Source organism: Salvelinus fontinalis, chromosome 41, assembly GCF_029448725.1.
Source record: "Salvelinus fontinalis isolate EN_2023a chromosome 41, ASM2944872v1, whole genome shotgun sequence".
In the NCBI taxonomy this organism is placed as follows: domain Eukaryota; kingdom Metazoa; phylum Chordata; class Actinopteri; order Salmoniformes; family Salmonidae; genus Salvelinus; species Salvelinus fontinalis.
Genome location: NC_074705.1, coordinates 10,133,661 through 10,160,487, shown reverse-complemented (window position 1 = coordinate 10,160,487; position 26,827 = coordinate 10,133,661). Strand labels below are relative to the sequence as shown.

The 26,827-nt window shown below is 42.8% G+C and overlaps 2 protein-coding genes across 8 annotated transcripts in view; both read left to right on the top strand.

The window, feature by feature from the left end:
* Window positions 1-15,151, top strand: part of LOC129840425 (xin actin-binding repeat-containing protein 2-like) — a 65,214-nt gene extending 50,063 nt beyond the window's left edge. For all 3 annotated transcript variants that reach the window (XM_055908300.1, XM_055908299.1, XM_055908301.1), the window contains 3 exons: window positions 253-10,717; window positions 14,832-14,965; window positions 15,063-15,151. In XM_055908300.1, the coding sequence (XP_055764275.1) occupies window positions 253-10,717; window positions 14,832-14,926 (10,560 nt within the window). In that variant the 3' untranslated portion in view covers window positions 14,927-14,965; window positions 15,063-15,151. The remainder of the gene's footprint in view (window positions 1-252; window positions 10,718-14,831; window positions 14,966-15,062) is intronic.
* Window positions 15,152-19,354: 4,203 nt separating this feature from the next.
* Window positions 19,355-26,827, top strand: part of LOC129840229 (beta-1,3-galactosyltransferase 1-like) — a 128,595-nt gene continuing 121,122 nt past the window's right edge. For 2 of the 5 annotated variants that reach the window (XR_008757176.1, XR_008757175.1), the window contains exon 1: window positions 19,359-19,482. The gene's annotated coding sequence lies outside the window, so the exon portion shown is untranslated. Of the gene's footprint in view, window positions 19,483-26,827 lie in introns of all 5 variants that reach the window. The other 3 variants (XM_055907917.1, XM_055907916.1, XR_008757177.1) reach the window with 2 other exon arrangements.

Here is a 26,827-nt window from a genome sequence, read left to right as displayed (position 1 = left end):
TTATAGTGTGTCTATAGACGATGCCATGATATCAACATCAAAGCAGGGGAATTCACTTTGAGGGTAGTGTGTACTGAGTAAATTGGATGACGTGAGAATTTTGTGTAAAAACAAACACATTCAGAGATCTCATTATCTGCTTATATCTACTCTACGCTTTTTCTGCTATACTGTCCTCTTTTCCATTTCTCTCACTTCATATTCTGACTGCAACCATCACTGTCCTTCTTTCCATCAATCATTAAACCATAGATTGATCTGGATTACAACCAGTTTCAATGGGCACCGGTTAACCAGTCCTCCTCAGCAGCAGCTAGCTATGAAAGTTCCTCCACTGTTAAACAGTCATCCAGAGCTTCAGCAGCAACGCGCTATGAAACCTCATCCACTATGAGGACAGGGGCTGTCTCCTCATCTACCGCTGCCTCAGCCTCATCCACTATGAGGACAGGGGCTGTCTCCTCATCTACCGCTGCCTCAGCCTCATCCACTATGAGGACAGGGGCTGTCTCCTCATCTACCGATGCCTCAGCCTCATCCACTATGAGAACAGGGGCTGTCTCCTCATCTACCGCTGCCTCAGCCTCATCCATGGATTATGAGACCATGGAGCACTTCCCTCCTCCACCCACTGAACTAATGCCCCAGGAGGTCCCCGAGTGCTTTGACTCTCTCCCTCCTCAGGAGCAGGCTGGCCAACAGAGATACATCTTCAACAAGGAGCAGTACTCCAAGCAGAGGAACCGCAATGAGCTGAAGCGTCTGTACAAGCACATGCACCCAGAGGTTCGGAGGACCATGGAGAAGGACTACTTCACCGACGTCGCTGAGATCGAGCAGGCACAGCTGGATAGTGAAGATGAGATGACCGGGGAAGTCCAGCAGGCTTGCTATGTGTTTGAGAACAGTGGTGGGGATGAATGTATGAGCCCTGAGGGAGATTACCTGGAGTGGGACGAGATCCTTAAAGGGGAGGTGCAGTCCATGCGCTGGATGTTTGAGAATAAGCCGCTGGATACCATTAAAGATGACACCCCAGATGAGGACGATGAAGTGAAGAACATTGCTCAGCAGGAAATCATTGCAGGAAGTGATGTCAAATACACAGCCTGGATGTTTGAGACCCAGCCCATGGATGCACTGCGTCCAGACACCCCAGACTCCACCGTACAGACAGGGAAATTGACCGAGCTGGCGAGAGGAGACGTACGAACAGCCACATATCTTTTTGAGACCCAGCCACTGGATTGTCTGAATAAAATCTACCAGGAGGATGAGCAAGCCTTGGAGGTTGTCTTCACTAAAGATATTACAGGAGGGGACGTGAAAACGGCCAGGTATCTGTTTGAAACGCAACACTTGGATTCCCTCAGCCACACAGAGACCATTGAGGAGAGCCACTTCTTGAAACTGAAGTCAGAGCTTGAGGAGATCAAAGGGGAAGTGAAGACAACCACACGGATGTTTGAGACCCAGCCCATGTGTGTCATAAGGGGCAACTCTGGAAATATACTGGAGATCACCGCCATCCGCAGGGAGGAGATGGAGAAAGGAGATGTAAAGACCTCCCGCTGGCTCTTTGAGACCCAAGCTCTGGACATGATCAACAAAGACCCTGCCAAGGTGAAGCTGATCTGTGGAGTCTCCATGGAGGACAACTCGCAGGGAGACGTGAACCGAGGGAGGTGGCTGTTCGAGACAAAGACACTGGACTCCATTAAAGATGAGGAATGGCAAAGCATCAGGCAAAAGGAGGAGATTATTGGAGCTGATGTGCGGAAGCACTGCCTGGTTTTCGAGACACAGCAGATGGATACTCTGAAAGACAACGCCAATGCCAGACCTTTACCCTCAGAGGAGATTGTAGGAGGGGATGTGCAATCAGCAAAACATCTGTTTGAGACAGTGCCAATGGAGAACCTGAAGGATTTGGCTGAAGTAGGGAAACTTCAGAAGATGGTTGCGTCCGAGGAGGAGAAGGGTGATGTTAGACATCAGAAGTGGGTTTTTGAAAGTCAACCACTTGAAAACATAAGGGAGGAGAAGAAGGAAATGACACGCTCTATAAACCTTGAAGAACTTGATAAGGGCGACGTCACAAATCACAAGGAAAGATTTGAAACCTTGGATTTAAGCAGATGTGAGGGGGCACAGAGAATTCAAGTTGAAGGTGTTACCAGTGGGTCTGTGAAATCAAACAAAGTTCTTTTTGAATCCACCCCGATGTATGCCATGCAAGACAGCGAGGGACACTACCACGAGGTGAAAACCGTGCGACGTGAGGAGATAGTAAAAGGAGATGTTCGAAGCTGCAGGTGGATGTTTGAAACACGTCCTATCGATGAGTTTGATGAAAGTAGCAATAAATTCCAGATTATAAAAGGTATATCAAAGGAGGAGATTGAATCGGGCGATGTCAAGACTGCCAAGTGGTTATTCGAAACTCAACCCCTCGATGGTATTAAACATTTCAGCAACACTGAAGAAGATGAAACTAAGACAAAGGAGAGTGTTGAAATTGAGAAAGGTGATGTGAAAACCTGCAGGTGGCTGTTCGAGACTCAACCAATGGATAATCTGTATGAGAAAGCAGATAAGGTGAGGAATGAGACTGAGGTTGAGGAGGTCAACAAAGGGGACGTCAAAACATGCACATGGCTCTTTGAGACTCAGAACCTCGATAACATCTGTGACCATTCAGAGTCTGAATCGGAGACCGTTCTCAAAACCTGCACTGTCAAACAAGAGGACGTCCAAGGCAAAGATGTGCATCATGCTCGCTTCCTCTTTGAGACAGAGAACCTGGAGAACCTCACAGGGGAGGAGAGTGGTGCCTTCAGAAGGGTGACTAAGATTGATGTCCAGTCTGGAGATGTGTCTAGGATGAAGTTTCTCTTTCAGAATCGGTCTTCCGACATCATGACCTCAACCTCATCTGAAACAATGCATAAGCTGAAGACCCTTACGGCGGAGGAAATTCAGAAAGGAAATGTAGTGAACAACATGTGGCTTTTTGAAAACCAACCTATAGACACTATCCGCGAGGATACAGAGGAAGCCAAGGACACTCGCACCGTAACCGATGTGCAGGGAGGAAACGTTGGTCAAGGTCGCTTCGTTTTTGAGACTTACTCTCTCGATAAAATCCAGGAGGAGTCCACCGAGACTGAGACGTCAAAACTCCAGAGCATCATCAGGGACGATATAGAGAAAGGGGATGTGAAAAGCTACACCATGATGTTTGAAAATCAGCCACTGTATGCAATCTGTGACAAAGAGGGCCACTACCATGAAGTTACCACTATGACAAAGGAAGAAATCATGAGCGGAGACGTGGTGGGGGCCCGGTGGTTATTTGAGACAAAACCTCTGGATTCAATAAGGGACACAGACGACATCTATGTCATCAAATCTGTCACTGAGGAGGACGTCCAGAAAGGTGATGTCAGCACGGCCAGGTGGAGGTTCGAAACACAACCTCTTGATGAAATTGCTGAGGACATGAAAGTGTTGACTAAAACAGTTGAAGATATCCAGGGTGGTGATGTGAAGACAAACAAACACCTTTTTGAGACAGATGAAATGTCCCAGAAGTATGTTAGAACTGTTAGCGTGAGTGAAATCCAAAAAGGGGACGTCAGGACGGCCTCGTGGATGTTTGAAACACACAGCATCGATAAGATCCATGGCGAGGGCTCAGAATATGATGAAATGGAGACAGTGACAAAAGAAGAAGTGATGAAAGGAGATGTCAAGCAGTCTGTGTGGCTCTTTGAAAAGCAGCCGCTTGACAGCATTAAAGAGTCAGACGGAACAGAGACTGTTGTCACCCGGGAGGAGATCCCACAAGCAGATGTAAAGACAACAACATGGCTTTTTGAAACCACTCCTTTAACCAAATTTAATGAGAACAGTGTAGATAGAACTGAAATAATAGGGAAGAGCATCAAAGAGACCCTTGAAGAGCTCTATTGTCAGAAAATGGTTGACTCACAAGGGATTCTCATTGAGACGGATGAGATAGGAGATGTCAGAATGGCAAAATACAGACTCATGAACCAAGATGCTCCAGAAATCCAGAAGGAGGAGGTGATCAGAGGGGATCTGAACAACATCATGATGAACCTCCTAAACAGACGAGACATGACAGAGAAAGGGATAGTCATAGACCAGGACGAGAGAGGCAACATCAACACAACGGTAAAACAGCTTTTCAACCAAGAAAAGGGATTCAATGTTGAGAAGGAGGAAATCCTCAGAGGCGACATTCAAGAGGCCATCAACAACCTACTGAAGGAGGAGGGCTCCTCAAAACGTGGAATTCTGATTCAAGAAGATGAAAAGGGAGATGTGCGAATGACTATATACTCCCTCCTCAATAAGGAAGACGGTGCTGGCATTGAGAAGGAGGATATCATCAAAGGCAATGTCAGTAGGACCCTTCACAGACTCTTGTCCAACCCAGGGTCAGAGGAATCTAAAAGGATAAGGGTGGAAGACACGGAGAGGGGTAACGTTAGCTTTTACTCCACCTGTATTGAATCTGGGGCTCTGGATTACCTTAAACAACTCCAGTTTGAACCTAATGAGGAACAAGAACAGGCGCAGAAGGAACGTATCATTGGCGGCGACGTTATGGAAACCAAAATGACACTAAGGAAGAATCAACAGCAGATTGAACGCACAGTAGCTGAGGACGATATTGTCCCCGGTGATGTCAACAACACAGTGAAGGTGTTCATGATGGAACCGGCTCTCTTGCTGGAAAACCTGCAGAAAGAGGAAATTGTCAAGGGAGATCTGAGGGCGGCCCTGGACTCACTGACCAAAACTATTAGCAAGAGAGTCGTGATAGAGAAAGAGGAAGTGGTGAAAGGGGACCTGCACACGACTCTGAGGTCTTTGGAGGAGGCTCAAAACCAAGCCAAGGAAATGGAAAAGCCAGAAATTGTCCGAGGTGATATCCGAGGAGCACTCCAATCATTAGAGAAATCGTCGACCACCAAGACTGAGGTAACTGTTGAGGATTTAGTGCCCGGCAATATCAAAGGCACCTTGAAATCACTAGAAGAGGCTAAGCAGGCAGTGAAAGAGATGGAAAAGGAGGAGATTGTAAAGGGAGACATTCATACTGCGCTGAAGGGTTTGCATGAGGCCTCGAGTGAGAAAAAACTTTACCAGCACCAAGTGAGTGAACAGGGGGACGTGAGAGGCACAATACAGCTGTTACTAGAACCATCCACATCCCCACGAATGCAACGCAGGGGAAGCACTGAGGGAGATGTGAAGACCTCCATAAAATGCCTCTACGAAGGGCAGGGGCAGGACCAGGATGAGGAGCAATCACAGATGGAGAAGGAGGAGGTGATAAAGGGAGATGTTAAAGGAGCGATAAAGAATCTGATGCAGAGAAAAGAATATTCCAATCGGAAAGTACGAAAGTATCCTCCCAGGAAAGCTCCCAGAGCTCATGTGAAAAATCCATTACCCACACAGCAAGTGGTGGACCATGAATACTCAGATGTGGCTAAGAATGAGAACGTCACAGTCAATCTAGCCCCTGCTGTGAAAAACCTGTCTCAGAGTCAGAGCAGTAAATCACAGGACACCACACAAAAGCACACTGAGAAGTACACCGAGAACAAATCAGTGAAGAGCAGCAAGACCCTCACCCAAGAGGAACACTCTATGACAACACAGGTCCAAACAGTAAATATGTTGGAGGACTCACAGCAGGAACATGTAAAAAAACAGACTCAAGTTAAAGAACAGACACATGTTAAACAACAGAGTGTGAAACAGAAAATGCAACCCCCTCCTAAGCACATGATCATAAAGAAGAAGAACCTGACCAGTCAGATGACTGATAATACATCAATGAATCAGATGACAGAGATTAAAGCAGCCAATCAGATGACTGTAAATCAATCAGCCAATCAGATAACTGTGAATAAAGCAGCAAATCAGATGACTGAGAATAAAGCAGCCAATCAGAAGATTGTGAATAAATCAGCCAATCACATGACTGAGAATAAAGCAGCCAATCAGATGACTGAAAATAAAGCAGCCAATCAGATGAGTGTGAATAAATCAGCCAATCATATGACTGAGAATAAAGCAGCCAATCAGATGATTGTGAATAAATCAGCCAATCACATGACTGAAAATAAAGCATCCAATCAGATGAGTGTGAATAAATCAGCCAATCATATGACTGAGAATAAATCAGCCAATCAGATGATTGTGAATAAATCAGCCAATCATATGACTGAGAATAAAGCAGCCAATCATATGACTGAGAATAAAGGAGCCAATCATATGACTGAGAATAAAGCAGTCTCAGACAAAAATGTGACGAAAGAAACACAGAGAGAAACACAAGTCTCGGACATGAACGTGACAACACAGGTCAAAACAGTCAATATGTCTGAGTCCTCACAGCAGACACATGTTAAAGAACAGGCTGTGAAACAGAAAATACCACCACCCCCTAAACCCATCTTCATAAACAAGAAAAACATGACCAATCAGATGACTGATAATACATCAACGAATCAGATGAAGGAGATTAAAGCAGCCAATCAGATGACTGAGAATAAAGCAGCCTCAGACATAAATGTGATGAAAGAAAGACAAAGCACATCTCAAACTAATATTGTTTCAAAGCAAACACAGGAAACAAAAACAATGAAACAGTTGCAAACAACAGTGACAGAACATAAGACTGTCACACAAAAACACAACGTCAAAAATCTGAATACAAATTTCCGGAACCTGGACATGAAGGGAAAAGGTATGCTAAAAAAAGGGACGCCTGAGATTAATTTCCCCCCTCCTCCCACGTCCCCGCCTCCACCCTCTGAGTCTGAGATGTCTCTTCCTCCCCCGCCCTCACCAGTGGCAGGCTGCCCAATGTCCCTGTCAAGCCGTAGCCCAATGTTTCCCACATCCCGTCCCCTGATTATGAGACAGGACAGTGATCTTCCGCCTCCACCTCCTCCACCCCCAGTAGAATGCGGGGAGCCCGACTTTTTCCCTCCTCCCCCTCCCCCACCCCCACCCTCCGTGGCAGGGCAAGACTTTCTTCCTCCACCGCCCTCACAACAAGAGCTAAACTCAATGCCACACCAAGTGCCTACACCACCACCTGGAAAGCCATTTAAAGCTAGGCCTTTATTCAAAATCCCAAAACCTGAGCCACCCAAGCAACCAATACTGGTCAAACCAAAATGGCAGAAAAAGCAAGCAGCACCACCACCGACTCCTCCACCTCCTCAGCCAATGACAGTTCAAACAGAACATAAAAAGGAAGGAGCAGTTCAGGAAGTCAAAAGTGAAATCAGTTGTAAACAGGAAGAAAATACAAATACTACCAACACACAGGTTCAATCTGATTCTACAGTGTCCATGACTAAAATCCCTTCACCAATCCCAGTGGCAAAACCATCACAGGAAGAGTTGCCACGACCACCTAAAAAGGTATTCATCCCTCCAATCAAAATACCCCCACCTGCAGAACTTGCACCAGTGGCAAAACCTAAACCATATGCCCGTAAATTCAAAACCCCACTGATGCTGGCAGAGGAAAGGTATCGTGTGCAAAGAGAGGAGGCTGACAGAAACAAGTCACAAGACACAACTCCCGCCACTTCACGAGTCGCATCTCCCTCCTCGCCTCCAACTAATATGATGCAGATGATGGGCTCAACCAATGTTGCAAGTGAACAACACTCAGTTGCACACAAAACAGAGCAGTCAAAAGTGACCTCAGAGGTAACACAGGCTGAGGAAACTCAGTCTAAAAGCAAAGTATGCACAGCATCACAAGAGCCGCCCATGAAGAAAGCTCTATCACATATCCCCCTGAGCAAACCTTTGATCTCAGTGGGAAATAAAAAATCAACCTCTGAATCTGGAAATAATTCCTCAGATAAGAAACACATTAGCACTGATCAGTCCTCTATGGCCTCTTCTGGGAAAGAACTCACCTCATCTGTTGCCTCCAGAAAACATCAGTCTGTTCCCTCTGGCAAGCATCAGTCTGTTTCTTCTGGCAAGCATCAGGCTGTTTCAGTCTCTGCTGCTCACCTTCACCATGAGTCCAACATTAAAGTCCAATCTGGCTCTAATGTGATTTCGTCCTCAGTAGCTGAGCAGCAGAGTGGTATGAATGCTAGCTCACAGTCTATCATCTCCACTCAGAGCATTGTCCAGGAAAATGTAAATCTTCAAACCCAATCCGCCGTAACATCCGAAGCAGAGGATGCAAAGAATACTAACGCCTTACTCACACAGGAAGTAAAAAAGATTCCATCTCAGCCTACCAAAATCAAAATTCCAAAAGTGACACCAAATTTCAAGGTGAGAACAGTGAAGTTGCCAACAGAGAAGAAGGAGGAGAAAAGCGAGGTGGTGGAAAAAGATCAACGAGCAGTGAAAAATGAATTACATGTACATCAAACGAGTATGGAGACTATTTCTAAGAGTGAGACCAGAGTAGTTCAGGAGAGCACCCAGATGGCCACCAGTAGCTCAGCAAAAAATGAAGTAAAGGTGGAGATGAATGTGACACAGGAGAAAGCTGAGGAGGTTGAGAAAACTGCAGCTGCCAAGGAAACAAAGCTGGAAATCCAAATGAAGACAAAGGCAAAGCAGAAAGGCATTAAAGTCCCTTTGCCCAAAGAGCCAAAGCTAGTTCCCATGCCAGTAGCTCAAACTCCAGGGCACTGCCACATATCTGTCTCCCGTAGTCAACAAAGCATGCAGGAACAGCACATTCAGAAGCACGAGCAAGTGATTGTTAATGAGAGAGTAGTTCAACAGAGCTTCCAGAAGCAGGAACAGCAGGTTCGCACACAGAAGCAGCAGGTCAAGTCTTTCCAACAACAAGGAGAAGTAAGCAAAATGCAGCAGCATCAAGAGAGGTCGAAGGCAGAGTCTAAGGCTGACTCCATGAACATTGCAGGGAAGGCAGCAGCACAGACAGAAACAGCTCAATCAATGGTGGAAAACACAGCTCAATCAGTGGAGGAGAGCACAGATTCAGAGAAATGTGTAATGGTACAGAAGCTGCTTTTTAACATTAAGCAGCTTCATCCAGGGAACATGGATTCAAACTCAGTGAGGACAATACTTAGTGAGGTCCCTGACTGGTTGATCAGGGCGGAGGAAAAGCGTGATTTAACACAGGTTGCTGTTCAGCAGAATAAGAAGAAGCTCACAGAGATCCTTTTCCGTGTGAGAAACCTAGCACAAGCAAAACTTGTATTCTTAGAAGGACACATGGCAGCCATGGCAAAACAGGAAAGTGAACCGGCACCTGCATCATCACCTGCACCCCCACCTGCACCATCACCTGCACCACCACCTGCGCCAGCACTTGAAAAGAAAGGATTTGGAGGAGCAACAGCTAAGATATCTAAAATAAGCATTGGCTCGTCAAGAGTCGAAACCCATAAGAAAGTGGTTGAGGAGAAGAAGATCTCTCATGAGAGCAAAAAGCCAGAGCTGACTGAAGTAAAAGGTCCTGATCCCAGAGTTCCCTCTCCCATGCTTGCAACGCGAACACCTTCACCTACCTTCATAAGCATTGAATCAGTGAGGAGAACAAACTCACCCTTCACAGTGACACCCTCACCTCCTCTGTCATACAGGTCTGGTGCCACCCCAACCCCACCACCCCCCCCTCCCCGCACCCCTACCTCTCGGTTCTGTAGGGCCACACCCTCTCCCACCTTAAGCCGCTCAGAGAAGCTAGCCAAGTTGAAGGACACCACTGCGAAGCTCTCTCGGGGCATGACCCCTCCCCCACCCATGCCTGAGTTTCTGACGACAGAGCAAGCCTCTGACAGAGAGGATTCCCCAGCGCTGATTGAACCTGAGATCCACATGCAGACACAGGAGATGGAGACTGGGACGACGACTCCGGATGTGGCTGATATGGTTGACTCCATGATGACTGTCAGAGACAAAAAGTTCTTCTTTGAGGAAGCTCAGAAGGCAGAGGTGAGCAGGACATACATGCGGAAGGACCCCATAGAAATCCCAGAGCGCCTGGGTCCAGAGGATCTAGAGGAAGTTCCTGAGGGTGTGATTATAGACATAATGAAAGAGGATCTCCCTAGGCTTGACCTGTCAAAGCTGGTCAATCAATTTGAATCCCCACAACCAAAGCTGTACATCAGAAAAGATCCCATCATCATCACAGATAGACTGGGAAGTGACACTGAAGATCCAGAGGCAGACCCCAAAACGCCAAAAACCGATGAAACACCTGCCTTCAACATAAAGGCCATCAAGAATGCCTTTGACTTGGGTGATCGTAATGCTCTCAAAGAAGTGAGAGAGAAACAAGAGGAGAGAGAGAGGAGAGAATCAGAATCTGCCGAACCGACGGGGCACTCCAAAACAAAGTCCGTCACTGAGGAGTTCTCTGGCATGGATGAATTTGGCACCGTAACAAGAGGGGTGAGGAGCGAGACCAGCATGCACTCTGAGAGCCACATGACCCGCCCCCTCCCTCCCTCCTATGCCGACGTGGTGAAAGGGACGGTTGAAGAGATGGCAGTTCCTGTGGAGGCCGCCACCGAGGACCTACTGAAGAGCTTCCACCAGTCCTGGGCCGAAAGCGAGAGTGTGTTCCAAAATCTGGGATTTAGTGTCTCAGAACAGAGGACATCACAGATCGTAACACACCAGCAGGAGACTGTCGTGACGGGTAAACCAACGCGTGGAGCATGAGGGGAGACTAATAGAGAGTGATGGTGTGTTTAACATATTTTTTTGTGTGAAAGTAAAAAAAATATTAACAGTGCCTTCAAACTCAGCATTAAAGTTTTGCATCTGCACTGTTTTTAATGATGCATTTCCCCTTTGTTGCTCTTCTTATTTATTTTTATCTGACAGACACTAATACTTCTAAAGCATAATGAATCTAATGGGTACTGACAGTCTGTTTAGAATGCATTAAAACACAGCAAGAAAGCGCCTCATGATGTGCTTGTCTACAGGGGGTGGTTGAGTTGATGCCTAAGATATAGAGCTGCTTTTGCAAAAAGCAGTGATGGGAAGTTATGGATGAATGTTTTCATGCTTGTGTGAGGATGCGGTTGTATAGTTCTAATTACAAACTGGGTGGGTCGAGCCATAAATGCTGATTGGCTGATAGCCGTAGTATTTAAGCCCGTATACCACAGGTATGACAAAATATATATTTTTACTGGTAACCAGTTTATAATAGCAATAAGGCACCTCGGGGGTTGCCTAAAAACAGCCCTTAGCCGTGGTATATTGGCCATATACCACACCTCCTCGGGCCGTATGCTTAAGTATAGAATTAGCATGTATATTCCATCAAAAAGTAATAAGTCATAGGATTTAAAGCTGCAATATGTAACTTTTTGGGGGACCCGACCAAAGTCACATAGAAATGTGAGTTATAGATTTCTCATTGAAAGCAAGTCTAAGAAGCGGTAGATATGTTCTACTGTGTTATTACAATGCTTCCATTTCTTAAGTTTCATTTTTGAGTCTTTCACTTTTGGTTTTGTACACCATCTTCAAACAGCTGAAAATACAATATTTTTGGTTATGTAAAATATATTTCACAGCGGTTTAGATGGTACAATGATTCGCTACACTATATTCACTTGTTTTGTCACTGAAAATGTAATTAGGCGAACTATTCGAATTTTAGCAACCAGGAAATGGCGGCGCGATTTCTGCATAGTGTACCTTTAAATCTAAATTGAAATGATCTAAACATGAACTACAATTTATAATGGACTCATATAGTATAATATAAAGTCTTCATGGGCACTACATACAGTGGGGTCCTAAATTATTGACACCCTTAATAAATATGAGCAATAATGACTGATGACTAATAAACAATTAAAATACTGAGCTACTGTATATTGTATGCAACATTTTATGGGGAAATTATATTATTTTATACTAATACAATTGCTCAGAGAAAGAGATTTTATTGAATAAGTCAAATACATAAAAATAAATCTTATAAATAAAGTATTCAAAAGTTGAGTATTTGTTCCCATATTTCGAACACGTGACTCTACAAACTTGTTGGATGCATTTGCCTAATTACATAGTTTTGGTTGTGTTTCAGATTATTTTGTGGCCAATAGTAATGAATGCTAAATAATGTATTGTGTCATTTTGGATTCACTTTTAATGCAAATAAGAATAGAATATGTTTCTAAACACTTCTACATTAATATGAATGCTAGCATGATTACGGATAATCCTGAATGAATCCTGAATAATGATGAGTGAGAAAGTTACAGAGGTTCAAAGATCGTACCCCCAAGACATGCTGTCCTCTCACCATAACCAATAACAGGGAGGATAGCATGTCTTGGGGGTATGATCTTTGACCTTCTGTAACTTTCTCACTCATCATTATTCACAATTCATTCAAGATGATCTGTAATCCGTAGTCATTGCGTGCTAGGAATATGGGACCAAATACTAAACGTTTGACTACATTATTTATTTAAGAATCTTTAGGGGGGGGGTTTTAGAGAGAAAAAAGTATTACTTGTTAAACAAAATATCTTTCTCTGAGCAATTGTATTAGTGTAAAATGATATAATTTCTCATTTTTTTAGCATACAATAGAGCTCAGCATTTGAATTCTGTATTTTATACAGTCATTATTGCTGATCTTTATCACGGGTGTCGGAACCAGCTGTAGATGTTTCACGAGTCACCTATAAAGCACTAAATAGATGATTAACATAACCGCTCCATATGTAGGGTGCACTGCTAAATGCATAATGCTATGCTAATTCCCCCAAAAAGCTGTTTTTAGAAAGGGTGACATGACGTATGCTTACTGGTAGGGACCGGACGATACCAGTATCGCGATACTCATTAGTATAATGGCAAGGAAACACAACTGAAAGCGGATTTAATTTATTCAGGAAAACATCCTTAATGTTGGAAACAAACATCATTATGTTGTCAACCAGTCACATGTATTTATTTTCCAAGCTATTGCACACAATATTTTAAATACAGCAGATTTTTTAAGGACCAGCGTGTTTGGTCTGCTTCGTGTTTTCATTTTTGCCATGTAAAAAATATTGCGATATTGGTATCGTCACAGCCCTACTAATTAGGAGGCAATTCTGATGGTGACATTACTTGTTTTCAGGAAAGCCCTCAACTAGGGCCTTAAAAGGGGATAGAAAGCAGACAACCGGTACTATAACACCTACCACCAAGTTACATCTTCCTCAGTGCCAAAACGTACAGACACGTGGACCCAGTCACCACTTATAGTCATACACACAAATGTTTGAATGGCATAGGTAGGCCACATGGTGTATACTACATATTTACTTTAACATTGCCTTGTTGTACATACCTTGCATGAAGAGGCCTCCATCTACGCCACAAAAATCATTGCCGATCTGATGTCACACACCCTATCACACCTAAAGTAACTAATCATTCCCGATACTACCTTTATAATAGGGTAGATTAATTTAGATCACACTCATGACTACTTTGGGTAGTGCTTTGTCATACTTCCTTTAAAGTGACACACCTATTGACATTCATAACACATCTAAAAAGATCTTGCTGCATTGCTTGGTTCTGCACACGTCCTTGCTTGCTCTGCCCATAGTGTGACAACCATTCCTATTGGAAACAATGCATCTGAACTAAATTAGGTTAGCTATGAGAATCTTGGCTTTAGACATTCGTAAAACACAGATGCATGCTGAATAAGTGTGTTACAGGCCTCGGACATGAGGTCTCATACACTTACAGCTATTAACAGCCAAGTTACTTGTCCTGTTATATTGACCTCTTCTTTTATCTGTTATAAACAGATAAAAGAAGACGCAGGAGAAGAGGTTTTGGAAAAGAAGGTAATCTTTTAATAAAAAATTAATAGGAAACCCTTATATCCTTAAAATTAGCAAGGCTAACCGGCCTGAACAATACCTTGTTAGATAGCTAGCTTAGCTATTATTTCAAAATACCCTACCCGCTAACTAGCCTAATAGCAATTCTGCTAGGCTTGTTTTCTTCCAAATTATAACTAGATAAAAAGTCACATTAATGTGTCTGGGTGAACAATTATGTTACAGGAGTGTTATTTTAATGTACAATCAGTATCGGAACCCGCAATCATCATCATTAACATACAATCATCATCATTAACATCAGCACAAATGCCATCTTTATGAGGCCTGCTTAGCTTAGCTTGGTAACATCTGTGTGTCGGTGTGTGTTATGTCTGTCTCGGTTAAGTCACATTTGGCAATGCAGCCTACTATATATAGGGAGATGCTCCCGAGTGGTGCAGCGGTCTAAGGCACTGCATCTCAGTGCTCAAGGCATCACTACAGACCCTGGTACGATCCCGGGCTGTATCACAACCCTCCGTGATCGGGAGTCCCATAGGATGGCGCACAATTGGCACAGCATCGTCTGGGTTAGGGGAGGGTTTTGCCAGGGTAGGCCGTCATTGTAAAACTAATTTGCCTGATTTGCCTAGTTAAAAATAAAGGTAAAAAAAAATGGTAGACTATGTCACCTTTTCTACACCCTTTATAGAGTATGGAATTAACTGATTTGTGAAGAATCTGTGTAGTGCTTAGCATGATGTTACTGTATGTATGCTACATAAAGCCTTCATAATTTGTAGTGTGTTTGAGGTGGGAACCTTTTTTTTTGTGATTTCATAAATGATTTACAGTCCAGTAGGTTTCGGAATAATGACTAATTATTAACTAATAGTGTTGTTGCTTTGTTTGTCAATAAAATAATGACCTAACACTATCTTTCTCTTTCAGAAAATTCGAGTTCCAGAGTCCGAACTGTGTACGGTGTGCCGGAAGAGGGTGTATCCGATGGAGTGTCTGATCGCAGACAAACACAATTTCCATAAAAGCTGCTTCCGCTGTGAGCACTGCAGTGGCAAACTAAGGTAAACCACAAACTTGGACTTATAACCAGTACAAATAATAACAACTATCTTATTTCAAATATTGTGTCTGAATAGTTACAAGATTTGTCTTTCTCAGCCTTGGCAACTACGCCTCTCTCCATGGACGAATGTACTGCAAGCCCCACTTCAAACAACTCTTCAAGTCCAAAGGAAATTATGACGAAGGATTCGGACAGAAGCCTCACAAAGACCTTTGGAGTGATAAAAATCAAGAGTATTCCATTGAAAATGAAAAGACTAAGCTAAAATCACCGTCCCCTGAAAAACTAGATTCCAGAAATTCCACAGCCAGGAGCAGTGTCAGTTCGACAAAGATAGAGGTACCACCTCCACAGGAAAAGGAAGTGAGCAAATCACAGGATGAAAACAAAAAGCCCACTAGTAAGATTGCGGTTGTATGGCCCCCTCAGAATGATTCTCCCAAGAAAGTGTTCATGATGGAGGACGAGGTGAAGCTGGTTAAACCCTCATGGCCCCCCCAGGATAGCTCTCCACAGACCGACACCGATGCCAATAAAAGCCAGGTCAATGAACCTTCTTTAAATGATAGCCCTGCTATAAAAACACAAAATTGTCCTCAAGAAACTGCATGGGAAAGTGCCGTTGTAACTGTAGAAACTCCAGCAGAGAAGAAGGCTTTGACCACTCCTGTAGTCCTAGTAGAGGTAACAGAGAGTACTCCCACCCATGAACCCCCAAGAGACAGTGGCATAGAGGTAGCTGGGAAAGTGGAAGCCAATGTGGAAGTGACAAGCGAGGTGAACGAGGAAGGAGCTGTGGAAAGTGGGAATGTGACAGAAAAAGATGAAAAGGAAAGTGGAGAGAAGGTAGAGGATGTGAGAGTAAATGGGCATAGCGGGGAGGCTGCGGCAGAGAACCCTTATAAAGAGGAGAAGAAGAAAATGGAGAAAGTAAATGGGAGTGAGGAGGATAAGGTCAGGGTCACAGTGATAGATGGTGAGGCATCAGGTGAGCCAGCAGTAAACGCAAACTCCAACAACAACAATAACGGACATCTCTTATTTAACCATGAACCAATGGTCAAAGTGCTTGAAGACTACAAAACGGAAGAAAGAGATGGAATACTTCAGTCCACAGAACCAGCTGCTGCCGAAAGTGATTTTAAGGAGGGCATATTCGGGGATAAAGAACTAAAATGGATGCCAACCGACGTTCTAGACATGGCACAGAGGGAGGACGCTTTTGTGCCAATGGGTGCCAAATGTATGGAGGCCACAGACGACAGTCTAGATGAACATGTCTTCACAGAGGCGACTCAAAGTACATTTTCTTTTGAAGCGGAACCAAAGATTAGCACCTCTAGCTTCCTGGAGGACATTTTTGCTGGGCTCGATAACAGTTCCATCCTCCTGTCTGATTTCAAGTCTGACATCTTCAGTGAGTCTGTTAGCGAGAGGCCCTTGGTGTCATCGCTGGACGACCTTTTGGATTTTGGAATGGAGTCAAGAGGACACACAGATAAACCCAAAGACGGGTGGAAAAGGGATGAACAGCTTGACAGCTTTGCCATGAAGGATGTCTGCGCACAGGGGAAAAGCAACATGCTGTGGAAAGATGATTATGACTCGCTGTCAGTGGAGGAACAAATCAAGAGGAACAGATATTATGACGATGACAACAGTGACAACTCCTAAATCTGATAACATTTAATCCATATTTTCTATCACTCAATTAGTTAATTCTGTCCTCATGCAATCCCTAATTTAATTTCTGTCCGTGGAGAGAAGAATCAAGCTAATATCACAACTTCCCTATAACACTTTTTGTACTGTGTTTTGGCAATGATATCGATGCTCTTTATTACATTATCTAGATTTGATCTCACTGTTTAAAAGCAACTGGTGTGCAGTTTTAAAAAAACGATAAAGGGATTTTTTGTTTCATGTTTTTCTGTATACGTTGATTCTGATATTTTAAAACCATCAAAACAGAACATGTTCATATTTTGCAATACATTCATTATAATTTCTCGCTACAGTATAATGGTTTTCGATTTGCTTGGTTTGTTGTAAAGAATGCCTATGAGGTTTAATCTTCTGAGTCTGATTAAAGATGATTTACTTTTCCTATTCTATTGTTTCTACGTTAGTAATGTAGTTATTATTAAAGACTTGACATGTTTCTGGTACATTACTTTTTAATCAGTGGGGGGAGAGATAGTAAGGTAAACATTGTGTGTAGAAGTGTAGTTTGGTCTACGGGTCTGTATGTATGTATGTATGTATGTATGTATGTATGTATGTATGTATGTATGTATGTCTGTCTGTCTGTCTGTCTGTCTGTCTGTCTGTCTGTCTGTCTGTCTGTCTGTCTGTCTGTCTGTCTGTCTGTATGTATGTATGTATGTATGTATGTATGTATGTATGTATGTATGGCCAGCTGAGATCTCTTAAGTTAGAGCCATTTTGAATTTCCATTGAGGGAACCAGAGGGTTGTAGGAGGAATACAGATTTTAACATGTTCAGTGCCTTCAGAAAGAATTCATACCCCTTGACTTATTCCACATTTTGTTGTATTAAAGCCTGAATTCAATATATATATATATATATATATATATATATATATATATATATATATATATATATATATATATATATATATATATTTGTCTCACTCATCTACACACACCATAATGACAAAGTGAAAACATGTTTTTAGAAATGTTTGCTAATTTATTGAAAATGAAATATAGCAATATCTAATTTACATAAGCATTCATACCCCTGAGTCAATAAATGTTAGAATCACCTTTGGTAGTGATTACAGCTGTGAGTCTTTTTGGGTAAGTCTCTAAGAGCTTTGCACATCTGGATTGTACAATATTTGCCCATTATTCTTTTTAAAATTCTTCAAGCTCTATCAAATTGATTGTTGATATCGCTAGACAGCCATTTATAAGTCTCGCCATAGATTTTCAAGCCGATTTAAGTCAAAACTGTAATTAGGCCGCTTAGGAAAAGTCAATGACATCTTGGTAAGCAACTCCAGTGTAGATTTGGCCTTGAGTTTTTAGGTTATTGTCCTGCTGAAAGGTGAATTTGTCTCCCAGTGCCTGTTGGAAAGCAAATTTAACCAGTTTTTTCTCTAAGATTTTGCCTGAGTTTATAGATGTATTCTGTTTCTTTTTATCCTAAAAAGCTCTTTAGTTCTTGCCGATGACAAGCATACCCATTACATGATGCAGCCACCAACATGCTTGAAAATATGAAGAGTGGTATTCAGTGATGTGTTGTGTTGGATTTGCCCCCAAACATAGCGCTTTGTATTCAGGACAAAAAGTTATTTTTGCAGTAATACTTAAGTGCCTTGTTGCAAACAGGATACATGTTTTGGATTTTTTTTATTATGTACAGGCTTCCTTCTTTTCACTCTGTCATTTAGGTTAGTATTGTGGAGTAACTACAATGTTGTTGATCCATCCGTTTTAAAATCACCATTGGTCTCATGGTGAAATCCCTGAGCAGTTTCCTTCCTCTCCAGCAACTGAGTTAGGAAGGACGCCTGTGGCTTTGTAATGACTGGGTGTATCGATACACCACCCAAAGCCTGGTTAATAACTTCACGTACACAAAGGGATATTCAGCGTCTGTTTACACATCTACCAAATCGGTGTCCTTCTTTGCAAAGCAACTAAAAACCTCCCTGCTCTTTGTGATTGAATCTGTGCTTGAAATTCACTACTTGATTGAGGGACCTTAAAAATAATTGTATGTGTGGGGTACAGATATGAGGTAGTCATTCAAAAATCATGCTACCCACTATTATTGAACACGGAATGAGTCCATGCAAGTTATTATGCGATTTGTTAAGCACATTTTACATTTTGAACTTACTATAATGAAGGCGTTGAATACTTGACTAACATTTCAGCTTTACATGTTTTATTGATTGCAAAACGTTTCTACAAGCAAAATTCCACTTTGACATTATGGTGTATCAATTTTAATATTCAGGCTGTAACACAACAAAATGTGGAAAAAGTTAAGAGGTGAGAATACTTTCTGAAGGCACTGTAGAGCTCTGTCACATAGCAGTTTAGCAAAAATGGCCACACTGTGAAGTCGAGTCATGAGTTCATTTAGCCTAAAATTGTCTAATTCCAATTGTCTGTTATGAGTAGCATCATATCCATGCAAACTCTACAAAAATACACATTAGCCTACCTCAAACTTCTCAGCTTTTGCAGTGCAATTCCTTGAAGCCATCTGTCATGCATTGCAAATGTGTTTAGTAGCAATGTCAGTCAACCTTGCTAAAGAAAGTAGAATCCTCACTTCCAGACAGATTGATTGGCTACTATTCATTTCGCAAATAATCCTGATTGGACAGCTCTCTTGTCAGCTGCAGTACCGCATACAGTCACTATCATGTCTCCCCCACTCCATTCTTGCGTTGAGATCAGATGCAGAGCCCCGCGCAGGACGGACACAGTTTCAGCACCTCTTGTCTTGGTGGGATGTAGACAAGTACACCGGTAGGTTCAAATGCTTTGTAAACTGAATCCGATTGCTGCTATTTGTGTTTGTCCAGTGGCGACAGCCCGCAACAGTTGACTAAACACTTGGTACAAGCTTTCGTCGTCATTCAGCCTTTTTATTTCGTGCATGCGACTACTTTGTGGTTCAATTATAATCGTTTTATAGTGACAGTGCAAACCATTCCGTCGCTGCTTCTTTGTGTTTAGAAATGCACCGCCTGTTGTTTGCTGTTGTCCTATTGGCTTTGCCCTCTGATGGACCGTCCGGGACTCCAAAGGAATGTTCTGTATTGAAGAGTGCGTCTCACATTAGCAGGGATGCTGCGATGTTTTGTGGTCCAGGATTGTCGGCAGATTTGATGTAACCTACGGCTTTGATGCAAAGCGGTCCAAATAGCTATGAGTTGAAACCCTTTTATTGCTGCGCTTGAAGTGAATTGCGCGAGGCTAGCCTACATGTTTATCTCATTTTGAACTTCATGTCATATTGTTGTTTGTTGATAGAGGCTATCATACTGAGCACATGCCTCGGGAACAAGTCCACTAGTTCTTACTGTATGTCATCCAAATACTACAGGGCGTTCAGCATAGGGACATACATTAATATACAACTACTGTTTTAAATACCACACATAGGCTACACTAACAGTATATTTTACTCAGAATCTCCCTCATCAAGTGAGAACCTATAAGCCCCGGGAGACAAGGATTCATCATATTCAAAGCATAAACATATGAATTATGAATGGTTTCATAATATCGACTTTGCATAGGCTACAGTATATTCACTTTTTACGTATTGATTTTCATATTACGTTTTGGGGAAAGCATCTGTTTTTTGACATGATGGTGCACCCGCCACACCACACGATTGAGATGAAAATGTAATTGCTATACTTGAAAAAGCCTTTAATTATATTATAGGGGAGGAGAGGACGAACAGTGTTGATAGAGGAATCTGTTTGCAGTAAGTAGGTTCAATGCACTTGTTCTACTACAATGACCTTGCACATACAAAGCCAATAACTGCATGTGGACATCAATTGTTACATACCCAACAGTAGTAGGTGTTGATTTGTTTACTCTCCAGGACTAGAGTATCACCACTGTTTACCATTTAGGTGTAGTATACACAAGCATGACAAAGTTAATCAAAGCAAGACTGAACCTCCTCCGGTAATAGAACTGTTGATTGTAGCCAATAGGGCATAGTGACCATTTAAGCTGCAGCGTCTTGTCATTCTGTGAACAGTGTGTCTAAACCTCGGGAAATCTATTGACAGAGACTTATTCTGACAGAGCATTTGTCGGGCGAAACGCCATAGATCTCAAAGGCTTTTTCCCTGTGCGACTGATCCTCTTTTGGAATTACACTGCTGTTTGAAGTTGCTACATTAATACTTTTCACACACTTGCTTGTCAGAGAGTAATGCTGTAGCAAGAAGCATAGTCCATCTTGTGTAAGCGCAGCCTCTCTATCTGTCTCTCGACCTTACAGTGCCTGGTCGCTAATTCCCCCGGTCCTGCCAAAATTCCCTCATTTAAACCTGCGTTCTGGCATCCTACCAGTAACTGATATTTTACGGGTGAAAAAAAATGTCCCATTTAATTTCAACATCCTCAGTGCCCCTTTTATCTAATTTGACAAGAAATGCAGCAGTTGAATCTCAATTAAACAATTACATATCAACATAGTTGTCTTGGACAGATGGAAGCTTTATATGTGGAGAACAATGAAGGTGGTGGAAGAGAGAAGAGAAGAGGGGTCTTTATATGTACAAGGGATTGAGATGCTGAATTGGTTTGATCCATTTTAACAACATCAGTCATATTGACTGATCTAAATAATATCATACTTATCACAATTGCCTGTTCTTCTATACTGCCTTGAAAGATTACGGTTCCTTCAATAGCAATCATGGGCTATAATCAAAGCGAAAGCGTCTTATTTCTCCTGGCTGTACCCTACAGCGTCTATGTTCACGTTTGCATTACCTTAGATATAGATCGATAGTAAGTCAATACAGTAAGTAGCCGTGTGCTGTCAGCAGGCCATGCATCGGTCAAGTGTAATACGAACCCACTAAAAGCCTTGGATGCACATTCCCTTACGTTAACAGCGGTGGTCGACGGGAAACAACAATTTGCCTTAGGAAACACCCTGTGCATTTTTTTTTAGAAGCACTCATTCCCGTCAAATCTATTGCAATATTGAACGTGTACCGATCCAGGTCATATCACAAACCCTCTTATCTATAAATAGCTACTTATCTTTTCCCGTAAGCCATGTCCCATTGACATTGGTGAGGAGAAGCACCAGTGTACCCTGTGTATTAACTCTCTATTTGATTGCGTGTTTATGGCCCTTCTCTCCACTGGCTACTTGCTTAAGATTCATCGTATGCGTTGTTCCATTCGTGTAGGGAACGTGTAGATCTACATCTAGGATGTATTTGACTTGAGAAATTGATCCTTTGAAATAAACACTTCAGAACCATGCAACAGTGTACTGCCACAGTTCTAATTGAATGCAATATTGAATGCTCTTATACCCACAGGGATCATAAAATAGCCAAGAGCTACATATTCTTAGTTACATTTGTGTGCTGTGGTGGAATGTTATTTATAAGAATCTCCACGGTTAATAGTTCATTCGGGAGATAAACACTATGTGACAGTGGTGGATGGCATCGATAAGAGAGCAATATAAATGTGGATTGCAAAATAGCATTTTACGCTGTTCCCAGGTCATGTGCACTTCAGCATTAGTTGTTTTTCTTATCAAAACAATTTAAAAGGAAAATCTGTGTCACGGGTAAACTTTTTTAGTTTTTTTTTTCTCAGGGGAATATTTCTATCTTTCAAGTCTAGCCGGCCTGAGCTTGTCAAATGCCAATCTTCTTTTGTCCAAACAGAGTCAGCTTGAAACATCTGCCATTTTATTAACACCTTGTGGATGTGTGTATATTGGGTCAGTATTTGGGATTGTTTTAGTTGAAGGCCTTTTAAAAGCCTGCTATATGGCAGGTTGGTTTAGTAGGGGGCCTAGCAGTAGCACAAACTCCCTGTAAAGTATCCTCCGCTGTTTACAATAAATACAGTTTACCCCTTACTTATGAATTAATAAGACTTAGAGTGTCATATATTTTACTATTCTATTCCTGTCCCCGTAGGAGAACCCTTTTTGGTTCCAGGTAGAACTCTTTTTGGTTCCAGGTAGAACTCTTTTGGGAAAGGGTTCTACATGGAAACCAATAGGGCTCTGCCTGGAACCAAAAAGGGTTCTTCAAAGTGTTCTCCTATGAGTACAGCTGGAGAGCCCTTTTACGTTCTAGATAGCGCCTTTTTTTCTAAGACTGTACCTGTAGTCTGTTGGCTATATATTATTTTTGTGACCACGTTTTTGTCGGACTATATTCTGCCTAAAGCAGTAGTTCACTTGTTTTACCAAAATACTCTAAGTGTTTCTGCTGGTAATGTCATTTGTGTTTGTTATACCTTGCATAAAAGTCTTGTGTAGTGTAGTCTTAATATGAACCACAGTACAGCTATAAAACAATTCCTCACATTTCCATTAGTGACTTTCATTCTCCTAGCGTCTCCAATGTTTTCATGCTGATGTGATTTGACCTGTGCTGTCCTCCTCTATACGGAGTCACTAACAAATGCAACTGTACATTTCATCCGTCTCACTCAATGCTCGGCCGTGATCATCTTTGTCATTGCCGTCCAGAGTTTATTGGATCACTAGATAATCCCTTTAGCTATGACAGTCACACATGGCTCCCGTCCTGCTTGTGCTTTCCAAGGCCCAAATGTGACAGCAGCACACAGTCAGTCAACCACAGTGACAGTGTTACCATTTTAAAGTTCTATTTGATTTGACACATGCATAAAATAGGCTAGATAGATACATTTGACATTTGACGACATTTAGCAGACACTCTTATCCAGAGCGATTTACAGTAAGTAGTGAGTGCATACAATGTCGTACTGGTCCCCCGTGGGAATCAAACCCACAACCCTGGCGTTGCATGCCCCATGCTCTACCAACTGAGCCACAAAGGACCACAACACTGTGTTGTATACCAAAGTGCATGCAACGCCAGTGATTAGGAATGTACAGAGTCAAATTGATTGTGTTGTACAGTATGTGAATGGTTGTTTTATCAGTGATTTAAGCAAAGTCAAGCTATAGACACAAGCATTGTCCACCATATTTGTTTACAAGAATGGCAAATGGCCCTGTATGGCAAACACAGCATTGTTATCCTCCGTAAGCCTTCTAATGGCAAACGTCCACATTCATTTTCTGTGAAACAATTGAATAGCGTGTGATGTGATGTGAACGTGTCGGAGCGGAGCCAAGCAGCTGTCACGCCAAAACCACAAACACATCCGTGGTTGATGAGGTGAGCTACCGCCATCTGAACAATTGTGAGCAATGTGATGTCTAATGAACGCAGCTACATAAACTCAGTCCATTAGCTTTCCCAATATAATCCAATGGCGGATTATGTGGGAATCTAAACTGTAAACTTGCAGTTGCAGTCTTCCTTTAAGTGCTTTAGACAGTATGTGAGGACCTTTAGGACAAAGTTTCCCCTTTAACATGTCCTTGGAGCTCGTAGAGCTGGTATCACTGTGTTCGGCAGCCAATTTGGAACAAGAGATAAAGAGGAGGCAAATGCACCACGATTCCACCACATCAGCAGCATCAGCAGCCGTAGCCCACTTTGTTTTCTGCAGCCTTGCCTCCACCCAGCTGGGACTGAACGCTGACTCTGGTCCGTGCGGTGCGGTGTTGGTGTGTGGATCTACAGTACATGAGCAGCCTACAGAGCATAGGCCACCACACCACTGTTGGCTGTGGGAAGGGAAGAGCTCCAAGCTCTGAGAGTTTCTCATGGGTCTCGGGTATAATTTGGTTCTGCTGAAGGGCCTTTGTTGGTTTGCCAACCTGGCCACTGGAGGCGGACGGCTCCCAGCTCCCCTGGTCAAGTGGATGATTGGATTTGCGCTGCGGTAGTCATACAAGAGAGGGGCTTCAGGGGAACGAGCGGTCCCCTCGCTGCCTCCTTGTGTTAAACTTTGTCAAGTGCCCTTCTTCCAACAATAGTAGTTGTTGAATCTGCTCCTATATTTCCATTATGTGGAAGCTGATATGTCCCACCCACACCACATACATTATGTCTCTGGTCCTGTGCCATTTAGAAAGGGAGGGTCAGGCTCAGCGCGCCATTAGAACCATTTAAGCTCATAATTGTTTTTTTTTATCCTCCTAGAACACAGCACGACTCCGAACTCATGATGGGCCTGGGTTAGAGGTCGAGAGACTGAGAGAAAGGGAGGATGAGGAAGAGGAGGCGTGGTCCATACATGTTACTTTGCATATCTGAAGCAATATACAGACCACTATAGCCCCCAGATGTCACATTGAAGGATTATGGCTTGTTGGAAGGACATGCTACATTTAGATGTGACAAGGTAACCTTGTTCACATTGTCAATTCTAGTCTGTTTCCACGCTGTGAGTCTGTGAACAAAACAATATTACAGCTTAGTGGACTACAATGTTCCATTTGAATACTCATTTGTTCACTCCAATAGGCTATGTACTACACAGGAGGTTGGTGGCACCTTTATTGGGGAGGACGGGCAAGTGGCAATGGCTAGAGCGGAATAGGTGGAAAGGTATCAACAACATCAAACACATGGTTTCTATGTGTTTGATACCATTCCATTCGCTCCGTTCCAGCCATTATTATGAGCCGTCCTCCCCTCAGCGGCCTCCACTGATGTACTATTCTGATTGTTTATACGGTATATAGGATGGAGTAGACCTAACAGTATTTTTATTGCAAACAGTAATTAGATACAGACCACGCATGTTTCAGTTTCCCTCTGAGATCTGCATGTCAATTTGACATTTGCCTTCCGCTCAGAATTATGCCTCTCAAATTGATTTTGAAGGGAGGCAGGTTTAATATGGAACTGTCTGATCCCTGGCTTATCCCTGATGGTCACATGACCTACTAGTACTAGGGGATTTAAACACTCTATGAATCAGAGGTGCTCTTTAAAGGCTTTGACTGACTTTGAAATTAACCAAAAATTGAAGATCACCTTTTTTTTTAAACACACACATTGACTCATCTCATTCGCTCCACTAGACTCGTCTTCTGTGGGAAAAAAATGAGAGGTATTCATATTTATTATGGATCCCCATTAGTTCCTGCCAAGGCAGCAGCTACTCTTGCTGGGGTTTATTATGGATCCCCATTAGTTCCTGCCAAGGCAGCAGCTACTCTTGCTGGGGTTTAATAGGGATCCCCATTAGTTCCTGCCAAGGCAGCAGCTACTCTTGCTGGGGTTTATTATGGATCACCATTAGTTCCTGCCAAGGCAGCAGCTACTCTTGCTGGGGTTTATTATGGAGCCCGATTATTGGAGGACCAAAAAAAGCTGATACCGATTAATCGGCTGATTTTTACATATATATATATTTGTTATAATGACAATTACAACAATAATCAATGAACACTTTTATTTTAACTTAATATAATACATAAATAAAAATCAATTTAGTCTCAAATAAATAATGAAACATGTTCAATTTGGTTTAAATAATGCAAAAACACAGTGTTGGTGTCACACCCTGACCTTAAAGATCCTTTTTATGTCTCTATTTGGTTTGGTCAGGGTGTGATTTGGGGTGGTTATTCTATGTTCTTTAGTTCTATTATTTGTATTTCTATGTTTTGTCCGGTTGGGTTCTCAATCAGGGACAGCTGTCTATCGTTGTCTCTGATTGAGAACCATACTTAGGTATCCCTTTTTCCCACCTGTCTTTGTGGGAGGTTAACTTTGGTTGTGGCACATAGCCCTTTAGCTTCACGGTTGTTTTTGATAGTTTGTTGTTTTTGTCAGCGTCATAATAAATAAAGGATTATGTACGCTCACCACGCTGCACCTTGGTCTACTTCTGTTGACGGCCGTGACAGAACCTCCCACCACAAAACGACCAAGCAGCGTGGTAAGGGGGACTCATGGACTTGGGAGGAAATCCTGGACGGTCAAGGACCCTGGAGGCAGGCTGGGGAATATCGTCGTCCAATTTGTAAGTCGCTCTGGATAAGAGCGTCTGCTAAATGACTTAAATGTAAATGTAATGTAAATGTAAGGAGGAGCTGGAGGCAGCAAAGGCGGAACGGCATTGTTACAAGGGAACATGGCTAGCAAGGAAGCCCGAGAGGCAGCCCCCCCCAAAAAGATTTGGTGGTAGGCACACGAGGAGATTGGCTGAGTCAGGTTGGAGACCTGAGCCACCTCCTCGTGCTTAC